The 11273-nt window shown below is 51.9% G+C and overlaps 1 protein-coding gene across 1 annotated transcript; it reads left to right on the plus strand.

Annotated features, from left to right (window-relative positions):
- Positions 1-317: 317 nt before the first annotated feature.
- On the plus strand, positions 318-8207 carry FZD8 (frizzled class receptor 8). Its single transcript, XM_089906398.1, has one exon. The coding sequence runs from the start codon at positions 1202-1204 to the stop codon at positions 3281-3283; it is 2082 nt and encodes a 693-aa protein (XP_089762524.1). The 5' UTR covers positions 318-1201; the 3' UTR covers positions 3284-8207.
- The last annotated feature ends 3066 nt before the right edge of the window (positions 8208-11273 follow it).

Below are 11273 nucleotides of genomic sequence, written 5' to 3' on the forward strand. Positions count from 1 at the left end.
GCGCCCTCGCCGGCTCGCGGAGCGGCGGGCGGTCCCCTCGCCAGCAGGTCGCCGACGTCTGGGAGCGTAGGAAACAGGGGCTTGACTAGTTCGAAACGGGCCTCCGAAAGCGCGCACTGCATAAAACCTTGTCCCCGGTCCCCAAGCGCAGGCTCGGGGAAATGGAACCCCGACCTCAGCCCCACTGAGCGCCGTGGGGACGGTCGTGGCAGAGCCTCTGTCTCTGCGGTCAATCCCAAGGTTATCCAAACTCCGGCCGCAGACAGCGCTCACGGCCGCGCGGACAGCCGGGCCCGCCCCAGGAAGGCTGGGCCTGGGGAGCGCGCAGACTCCGCCCCCCGCCCGGGATTGGCGCGCCGGCCGCGGGCGGAGACCGAGTCCGCGCCGTATAAATATTCATGAGCCGGCCGGGGCGCAGCAGGGCCGGAGCGGGAAGTTGGCGAAGGCCGCTGCTCCCGCCGAGGAGGAGGCGGCGGCGGGGCGCTGGCGTGCCGCTCAGGTGTCCGCTCCGCCTTCCGGCCTGAATTTAGCTCCGTGAGTCCAGCGAGAAGGGGACCGCCGACACCTCGCCCTACTGCCGGCCGGAGCGCGACGCGTACTTCCACCGGAGGCGGGGCCCGTCATCCCGGCGGCGGACCGACGGACCGACGCCGGGGACAGAGGGCGGTGGCCTCGGCGGAGGCGGGCCCCGAACCCCGGCGGCAGACGCGCGGCCTTAGGGGCGAGCATGAGCCCCGGGACGCCGAAAGGGGGCCGCAGGGGCTGAACCGGGCGCGGAGAGGCCTGGCCCAGCCATCTTGACTGCGTACAGCGGCCCGCCCGAGAGGAAACTTGCTGCGCCGCCGCCCTAGGTGCCCGGCAAAGTCACCGGCGCGCGCGGAGAAAGCGAGCGAGAGAGGGACGATGAGCCGGGGGCCGGCCACTCTGCCCTGCGAGGGCTGAGCCCGGCCGGAGTGAGCGGGGCAGACCCGGGGACTGGGGTGCCCTCCGGCAGCCACCTTCGTCTCCCGCGGCGCCGTGAGGACGCGTCCCGCGAAGGGACCAGGCTATCGGCAGACCCTCCCCCCCCCCGCTCCCGGGAGAGGCGGGAGAGAGCCCGGCAGGGCGCCCTCTCTCCCCTCCTCCGGCGCTCTTGCAGGATCTCCCAGCGCCCCTCCGCGCGCCGCCCGGAGGGCGAAGGCGCGTGGCCGAGGCGCGCAGCATGGAGTGGGGTTACCTGTTGGAAGTGACCTCGTTGCTGGCAGCCCTGGCGCTACTGCAGCGCTCCAGCGGCGCTGCGGCCGCCTCGGCCAAGGAGCTGGCGTGCCAGGAGATCACCGTGCCGCTATGCAAGGGCATCGGCTACAACTACACCTATATGCCCAACCAGTTCAACCACGACACGCAGGACGAGGCGGGCCTGGAGGTGCACCAATTTTGGCCGCTGGTGGAGATCCAGTGCTCGCCCGACCTCAAGTTCTTCCTGTGCAGCATGTACACGCCCATCTGCCTGGAGGACTACAAGAAGCCCCTGCCTCCCTGCCGCTCGGTATGCGAGCGCGCCAAGGCCGGCTGCGCGCCCCTCATGCGCCAGTACGGCTTCGCCTGGCCCGACCGCATGCGCTGCGACAGGCTGCCCGAGCAGGGCAACCCTGACACGCTGTGCATGGACTACAACCGCACCGACCTCACCACGGCCGCGCCCAGTCCACCGCGGCGCCCGCCGCCGCCGCCGCCGCCGCCGCCGCCCGGCGAGCAGCCGCCCTCCGGCAGCGGCCACGGCCGCCCGCCCGGAGCCCGGCCCCCGTCCCGCGGCAGGGGCGGCGGCGGGGACGCGGCTGCGCCCCCCGCGCGCGGCGGCGGCGGCAGTGGCGGCGGAGGCGGGAAGGCGCGGCCCCCTGGCGGCGGCGCGGCGCCCTGCGAGCCGGGCTGCCAGTGCCGCGCGCCCATGGTGAGCGTGTCCAGCGAGCGGCACCCTCTCTATAATCGCGTCAAGACGGGCCAGATCGCCAACTGCGCGCTGCCCTGCCACAACCCGTTCTTCAGCCAGGACGAGCGCGCCTTCACCGTCTTCTGGATAGGTCTGTGGTCGGTGCTCTGCTTCGTGTCCACCTTCGCTACCGTCTCCACCTTCCTCATTGACATGGAGCGCTTCAAGTACCCCGAGCGGCCCATCATTTTCCTTTCGGCCTGCTACCTCTTCGTGTCTGTTGGCTACCTGGTGCGCCTGGTGGCGGGCCATGAGAAGGTGGCGTGCAGCGGCGGCGCGGGGGCCGCAGGCGGGGCGGGGGGCGCCGGGGGCGCGGGGGCGGGCGCGGGGGCGGCGGGCGCGGGCGCGGGCGGCCCGGGCGGGCGCGGCGAGTACGAGGAGCTGGGTGCCGTAGAGCAGCACGTGCGCTACGAGACCACGGGCCCGGCGCTTTGCACCGTAGTCTTCCTGCTCGTCTACTTCTTCGGCATGGCCAGCTCCATCTGGTGGGTGATCCTGTCGCTCACGTGGTTCCTGGCGGCGGGCATGAAATGGGGCAATGAGGCCATCGCCGGGTACTCGCAGTACTTCCACCTGGCCGCGTGGCTCGTGCCCAGCGTCAAGTCTATCGCCGTGCTGGCGCTCAGCTCGGTGGACGGCGACCCGGTGGCGGGCATCTGCTACGTGGGCAACCAGAGCCTGGACAACCTGCGCGGCTTCGTGCTGGCGCCGCTGGTCATCTACCTCTTCATCGGCACCATGTTCCTGCTGGCCGGCTTCGTGTCGCTCTTCCGCATCCGCTCGGTCATCAAGCAGCAGGGCGGCCCCACCAAGACACATAAGCTGGAGAAGCTCATGATCCGCCTGGGCCTCTTCACCGTGCTCTACACCGTGCCCGCCGCCGTCGTGGTCGCCTGCCTTTTCTACGAGCAGCACAACCGCCCGCGCTGGGAGGCCACGCACAACTGCCCGTGCCTGCGGGACCTGCAGCCGGACCAGGCGCGCCGGCCCGATTACGCCGTCTTCATGCTCAAGTACTTCATGTGCCTGGTGGTGGGCATCACGTCGGGCGTGTGGGTCTGGTCTGGCAAGACGCTCGAGTCGTGGCGCGCGCTGTGCACCCGCTGCTGCTGGGCCAGCAAGGGCGCGGGCGCGGCCGGCGCGGGCGCGGCGGGGGGCGGCCCCGGGGGCGGGGGCCCGGGGGCCGGCGGGGGCGTGGGGCCGGGCGGTGGGGCGGGCTCCCTGTACAGCGACGTCAGCACCGGCCTGACGTGGCGGTCTGGCACGGCCAGCTCCGTGTCTTATCCAAAGCAGATGCCATTGTCCCAGGTCTGAGCGGAGGGGAGGGGGCGTCCGGGAGGGCTGGAGAGGGGGCGAGGAGACCGAGTGTTGCGGCGGGGGGGACACTCGGAGGCAGAGGGTCCCCCCCTTCACCGTGTTGATTGCTATTAGCATGATAATGAACTCTTAATGGTATCCATTAGCTGGGACTCGCTTAGAACAAAGTACCTGGCATTGAAGGCTCCCAGCCCCAGCCCCCGTTCCTCTACCGACGGGCGAGGAATTCCTCCCGCCAGGCGTTAATTTGTCTTGGCAGAGGAGCGTGAGCTCTGCTGCCGCGTTTCCAGGACCCAAGGTTTGGAACCCTCGCTGGTTGCCATTTGCTGAGCTTGAAGCCAGACCTACAGATTTCACCTGAGGGACCTAGTTTCCGCCCTCGACTCTCCTGCGTAAACCCTCACCCCTAACACATCCTAGAGGAGGGATGACCGCGACCTAATGGGATTGCACGGTTTGGGTATTCTTAATGACCAGGCAGATGCCTTAAGTAAACAAACAAGAAATGTCTTAATTATACACCCCAAGTAAATACGGGTTTCTTACATTAGAGGATGTATTTATATAATTATTTGTTAAATTGTAAAAATGTGTAAAATATGTACATATCCAAAGATATACAGTCTGTACATTTTCTGTAAAAAGTTTAGAGGCCACCCCTGTAAGAACAAATATAAGTATTCTATTTTGGCAATAAAATGACTTTTGATAAATGATTTAAACATTGCCCTCTCCCCCTGCCTCTCCTAAACTGTTAAACCTTGAAAGTGCTTTTTGCTGAGGGCCCGTTGGAAACACGGACATTTCCTAGTTTCTCATTATGTACGCTGCCCTTAGGCATGGAGAAAATGACCTGTTAAACTCTAGTTCCTAAGTTGTTAGCAAAGTTGAAATATCACTATTGAACTGAAATCACGATTAAGATTTTGCACCTTTCCCGAGAAGGTGGTGTTTTTTGAATGGTAGCTCTTTTCTGATTCATGGGTAACAACACTCACCTTAGTGTATGTAAACGGAACTTTTGCAAGGCACTAATTCCACTCCGCCTTGTTATTTATCTCGTATGATATCACTAAAGGCTTCAGACTCCACGTTCATTTCTCACGTCTGTGATTCTGAAAGCACCTGCTCTTGCAGGACTGAACACACTGCTGAAGGGTAGGGTAGAGGTTAATGTTTTAAGCCATCGATCACACTTTACAGTGTAAGTCACTCGACAGTTTGGTGGTAGAGCAGGCGCTCTTTACTGGATTAAACTAACGGGTTAACATCTTAATAACCTTCCAGGCTTGTGTATATCACATGTGCTGCTTTTCCTAGAGAAAAAGCTATTGTTCCTCTGTCAAGACTAAGCTAATTGATTTGAGCAGAAGGCTGTTGAATTAGCAGAAGAATGCTTTGGCAATTGTTGAACTTTTTACCTGTCTGCCTAGTGGCTCAGCACATCATTCCTTTAAGAGGAACCAAATGAATAGGGTTAATCTGTAGGGAACTTGGTCTTTTGAGTTTGAAAAACTTTGATCTTTTCTCCTCTCCAAATGTGCTGTATAGTCTGAAGTTTCTTTCCCTGCGGCCCGGCTCCTCTTGGTGCAGACCAATTGGCCACTGCGGAGCCTTAAAGTTCTTCCATTAAAGGGATGTGGGACTTTTACTTTAAAAAGGAGAGAGCGCGAGGGAGAGGAAGACTTGTAACAGTTAGTGAAGACCAGAGGCACAAGTGCGCGCAGCCTTTTAAACAGCTTTCCCCGGCATTGTTAGCCAGCCTGCAGGCAGCTAGGCATGGGTTGAAGCATTATAGAAAAGGGCTCTGAATGCCCTACAGGTGGTCTGTGCACATAATCCCCCAATTTAAAGCGTTTTCCTTTGCTGGACAATTGCATTACAAAACTCCCTTCTTTTTCGCTCCTAATTGAACCAATGAACTATTATAAACTACAAGTTTTTCGTAAAAAAAAAAAAAAAAAAGAGAGAAAACCTTCAGTGCCTAAATTCTATTGACTAAATTCTGGCAAGTTTTCTGAACCGAACCTTTTAAAGCACCGGAAGTAAAAGCTTCTTCAGCAGACATTCCTCTTTTTCAGATATTTTTATTCCTCTTGCTTGTTATTTTCGGACAGATTAGCAATAATTTAAAAGTAATTGGTAAGGGTGTGTGTTCAGACTGAAAAGATAGCCCCAGGTCCCTTATTAACCTGTCAATCAAGATAAGAAATGGGCAGATACCCTGCTAATGATGGGGGGCATCAAACATTGGGGGCTGGGTGGGGACTTGTTCGCTGCATCCTGCTAAGAAGTTTGTTCTCTTTACTTCTCCTAATAGGAATATTTAGTGGTTCAAAAATTTTTTTCTTTTAATGAATAGGATGGAAACTACTTCTTTGACTGGTCTTTGTCATGTAAGAGGCTTTTAAGGAGGGTTTCTTGGGAGAAACATTTTGCAAATCCTTTCCAGAGTCATTCTTGGTGTTAATTGGATTTTTAAAATTAGATATACGGGAAGAACACCTACTTTAGCTATCATGCCGATTATATATATTTTGTAAGTCAGAACCACTGTAAAATCTTCACCTCCTGGCAGTTTATATTAAAGAATTACTATTTTGTAACTTGGGTACCAGTGAGTGGCCTGCGTCTAACCCATGGGGTGGCTCTCATGTGCTCTGTGTACATAAACCAGCCATAAACTTACACTTTCAGTTATAAAGTTTTAAAGGCAGTTCCCATAGGCTTTATCACGTATGTGAGAAGGAGAGACAGTTAAAAGACTAGTTAGCATATTGGTTTCCAAGTTTACCAGGAGTCTCACTATTGACATACTTTCAACTATGTGACGGTGGTAAAGGTTCAACTTTGAAGTTTTTTCCTTTATTAATTCTTCAGTATAGCCTTGTAAAATGCCACCTTTGATCACTTTTACAAAATGGCTACAATTCTGAGGACAGCTCTTAGGAGAAAGCTGCACCTGTCATCGCAGAGGCTGATTTTAGAGACTGAAAATGAAAACAGAGCGCTAGTTCCTTGAATTGCAAAGTTGCCAGTACCCAAAAGGTATCTATTAATGGGATTAAAGATTCCAAATAGGTTTGAGGAGTGGGAAAAGGGAGGAAAGAGTATTTGGCCATCAGCGTTAGATGAACATAGATGGATCCCTCACCAGGGCATGGAGCCAGTATGAGTTTCTGAAAACCTTGTCAAATATGGGGGGACGAGGAGGGGATAAGGTTACTGTGTGGCTAGAAGATCAATGTAAGTAAAGTCTAATATGGTTAAAAGCATTAGAAAACCCAAAGCTCATTAAAAGTACTTGTGGCAGAAGTTACGTGAAACACTTTCTTTTTGTTTTATAATGAACGCAATTTGAAAGTACCACAAAACAGAGGGGAAAGTGTATTAGAAGTTTAAGGAGCAAACTTTGTCACCATTACAGTGACACCTGTATTGATGTCACCTGCATTGATGACCTTAAAGGTTTCTGTAAGTCTTCAAAGTTAGAGGGAAGGAAATAGGATTGCTTTGCCAAAAGAAAAGTCACACATGGAGCCTCACACAGTTGTGAGCACAGGATGCAATTGAAAGCATAGTTACAAAATAGTCCCTTGAGATGCAGCACACAGCGCCCGCGGTGATCAACTTCCACACGATACAATACTGCCACCTGGCGATGCTGCAAAGTTCCAGAACCGGAGGATGGACGGGCTCCCTCATTTCAATTCTTTCAACTACTGAGCCCCCCGCAGTGCAGGCCTGACCCCTGAACAGAAGGCCTGCAGCTATTTTGTATTCATAATTTTGGACTCTTTCTCTCAAGGAAAAGATTCCCCAAACTGCATCCGTTTACAGCCCCAAGAGACCTCAGTTGAATTAAACCCTCGATACAACAGTTATGCGAAAACTCTAAGCTGGGTTGAAATCCAATGATAGGTCTTTTAAAAAATTGTCTTCTGAGTTACTTTTATTTCAAGAATGAGCAGCTCACCAAAGATTCACCACACCAGAATTTAGTGGGAGAAAGAATAAATCGTGAAGACCATGTTGGCGGGAGCCATGCAGTCGGCTCGTTCATTTCAGTACACGCCTTACCGTCTCCCACCAAGCAGTCCATCTGTGGAGTCCGGTGGATGCTCTCCAATGCCGCGCACGAACGCTGCTGGCTTGAGAGGGACGCAGGCTGTCCGCCATTGTCTAGCCAGGTGTTCGTGGAAGCACACCACAGAATAGAAACCGTGCCAGGATACAGGTCAGCCAAAGGGAAGAGAGGGGGTGGCGTCAGTTCTGGAATAGTTGAGCACAGCAGTGTGGGGAGACCAGGCCTGCGAGGAGGGCGTATAGAAAGGGACAGCTTCACGAAGCCCGTGTCTGAAGGCTTCTTGCTGCTAAAGGTCAGAATGATAGGGCCAGGTGGGAGGGGGTGGCACTGGTCAAGGGGAAGGGGAGCAAAGAAGGTCTTAGAGGTCACCTGTGCGATCCTGGAGTTTTCAAGGGGTTATTGAGAACCTTGCTGCTCTGTGAACAAGGAAAAGCAGCGTGACCTAAGAATATGTGATGGAACGTGGAATCGGAAGTTGTGCTGTATCCAGACCCACAGCCGTTCTGCAGGCACACGAAGGTGCCTCATTTTCAGGCCAGGAAACTGATGCCCGAAGCGGACCCGACTTGCCCAAGGTCATACAGCCAGGAGCAGAGCTGGGCTTAGAAGCCACAGATCCTACGTGTCACTCCTATTTCCCTAGGCCTTTCCCGCTGCCCTGGTGTCTGTGTAAGTCCCTAAGGCCACCAACCACCATGCGCATCCATCCCTGACATCAGCTCTTCTGGCTGTGTTCAGCCAGTCCCAGAATCCTACCAGAGTCCAGGTTTTCCATGGTCTGGTGCTGACCTACAGAGGAACATTCGAACACACAGCCTGAGAGGCTGCCCGGAGAGCTCCGGGAACGTTTGCCCCTCCGGCCCCTGGCCGACACGGGCCAGCTCACCTGCTCTGCACTGCCCACATTCACAGTAACACGATAATTGGCAGTGACTGGGAGGAAGGAAGGGGTCAGCGGCTGATGGAGTCACACCGGGGAGAGGGCCCCAAAGTGGGAGCACCATGCCCTGGTCAGCAGAGGCCTGGAGCCTCCAGGAAGAAAGCGAAGCCGCTGGGTGCTGAAGAGCCAGGCCGGAGCAGCAAACAGAGAGTGTGGCTGAGCCCCGCGGAAATCTCTGGAGGGAGAGGACCAACGGGAAGGGAGATGAACTCAGCTGATTTAAACCACAGGCTCCAGGAGAGGCCCCAAGAGGCTGGTGGTACCCGGAATGGGGCGGCCAGAGAAGGATGGAGTGAAGGAGGATGGGCCAGGCAAGAGCAAAGTCAGGATAAATTTTAACTAAATGACCATGTTTTAATGGCTTTCCAAGCCTTGGGGAGAACCATTATTCACCAAGGACAAAAGTACCTATTTATAGCACCTTATTTAATGCTCAGGTGAACCGTACACTAATTTAAATTAGAAAAACTATTTCCAACGTTCATCCTCTAACAAACCTGTTTCTAATTAACTAACACCCTGGCAGTAGCTCTCACCCCTGCCTACGTGCTAGAGGGGTGTTTCTTAAAAACACCATGTCCCGGAAGCACCCCAGACCAGCTGAACCAGAACTTCTGGGCATGGAATCTGGGAATTCAAAGTTTTCTCAGGCTACCCCAGGTGAATGATTCTCACGTGTAGGCAGAGTTGAAAGCCAGCGAACTGCAACTGAAGGTGACGTTATGATCTAAAGCGAAACAAAATACAACTAGAAGTTAACTAAGCAAACTGCTTTTGTCATCCAATTTAACTAATTTAAATGGAAGTGGTTTTTTTTTTTACCTTAAGTAAATATTTGGGAGAGGACAAGGGTGCCCTCACCTGGTCCAAAGGGAGAACTTCATGCTATGCTGTTTTGAACGGAAGCTCTCGCTACACAGGGCTGTTTTGGATAACCATGCTTTTGCTTTCACTTGTAATGAAACAACCAAAAACTGGGTACATAGGGAATGATTCTCTTAACCTAGAAATTAAACCCAACCTGTAAACCTAGAAGGACCCAATCATGTCGATATATTATTAGTAGAAGGTATTACAATTAAAGATACTCTTTTTCTTCAGTAAATGTTTATTTAGTAAAACCAACTCAGCTAGAAATGAAGGTTCATGCTGTGGTGGCCTGACCTGGGTGTGACTTTCCAAGACCAAGTGATCTGTCACCCTGTAGTCCTAGAGGCAGGCAGGCTGTGATCCTGAATCTATGTCACCATGTGTATCTTCAAAAGTAAACTCATACTATCTTACCTGATGCTGTAACTTTGCTTAAGTTATAGAATTTTTCGGATAACGTGTATTCAGTGCAGAAATCTACTCTTTCTCCAGGTACCCTGAAAGAAGGGACGAGTCCTTGACCAAAGACCCAGAAAGTGAGATTCATTCCGCAAGTAAACTCTGAGGTTTTCCTGAGTCTACCTAACAAGTATGATCTTAGATCTTAACTGTCACACCTCATCCAATTTCTGTAAGAAAGAGTCTGAGCAGAGGGTCATAGGTCAAACCCATAGACAGGATACAAATTTTGTGTAATACCGTTAAAGAGCATGCTTGGCTATACTTAATAGGAACCAAAAAGAAGTTAATTCCAGGAATTAGGACACAGACAACTTTGGGGGGCCAAAAAAGTGGAAGTTGCTAAAATGGAAGTTGTTATTAAAAGGATCTGTTAGAACCAAACAAAAGGTCTCATTTCATAGCATCACTGGGATTAGAAATACAGGATGTAGCTGTAGACACTTAGCTTGTGAAAATGAACATATGTGTGCCCTCATTAAAAATACCCTCCTCAAAAAAAAAAAATACCCTCCTCGATCCTTGTGGTTTACATTTTATTTGAATCTATGCACTTAGGACATTGGTACAAAGAGAAGAGATTCATCCCTTGGACCTTATGCAGTCACAAGTGATTATTCACTCATCTCATCATCCAGCCGCCCAGTGACCCAAGCATCCTTTACCCATGTTGCTCCTTCGTTTCCGTACCGATCAAAATAAGGCTAAGTTTTGCTACAATAACAGACAACTCCAAAATCTCAATGGCTTAATGCAACAAAAGATAATTTATCAGAGAAAGACAAATATCATATGATTTTACTTGTATGTGGAATCTGAAAAACAAAACAACACTCAGAGATACAGAGAACAGATGGGTGGTTGCTAGAGGGGAGGGAGATGAGGGGTGGGTGAAATGGGTGAAGGGGTCAAGAGGTATAAACTTCAGTTATAAAATAAATAAATCATAGGGATATCATGTACAAGCATGAGGACTATAGTCAATAATATTGTAGTACAAATTTGGAAGTTACTAAGAAAGCAAATCTTAAAAGATCTCATGACAAGAAGAAAAGAAAACTTGGAACTTTGTAGGGTGACAGATGGTAACTAGACTTTTTGTGGGGATCATTTCCCAGTGTATACAAATGTCAAATCACTATGTTGTACACCTGAAACTAATATTATATTGTATGTCAATTATACTTCAATAAAGTAATGATAATACTTTATCACTTGCACACATTGTCCAGTATGTGTCAGTAGAGGGATTCTTTCCACCTTAGATGCCAGGTTGCTGAAAGCTTTATCTTGGCACGTGCTTCCATTTTCCCTGCATAGGTTGGAAGGGATATAGCCACTGATTCTTAAAGTTTCTGCCTGGAAATGGCAGTGTCATATCTACATGTGTCAGGAACCAAAGCAAATCATATGGCCATATTACACCCCAAAGGGTGCAGGGAAGTAACCATGTGCCTGGAAATATTTATTGAATAGCAGTAACGACCACCACAGCTCCCCACAGACTGTTCACCACAGTTAAGTCTGCCTTCTCCTGAAAGGAGGGAAGTAAAAATACAAAAAGAACTGGACTAAGAATTTCTGTGTTCTTCCCTTAGTTTTTATCATCAATGTTTCTGGACTCCATTTTC

Source organism: Delphinapterus leucas, chromosome 2 (assembly GCF_059928025.1).
Source record: "Delphinapterus leucas isolate spDelLeu-1000000601 "Yukka" chromosome 2, BTC_Dleu_Yukka2, whole genome shotgun sequence".
NCBI classification, from domain to species: Eukaryota; Metazoa; Chordata; class Mammalia; order Artiodactyla; family Monodontidae; genus Delphinapterus; species Delphinapterus leucas.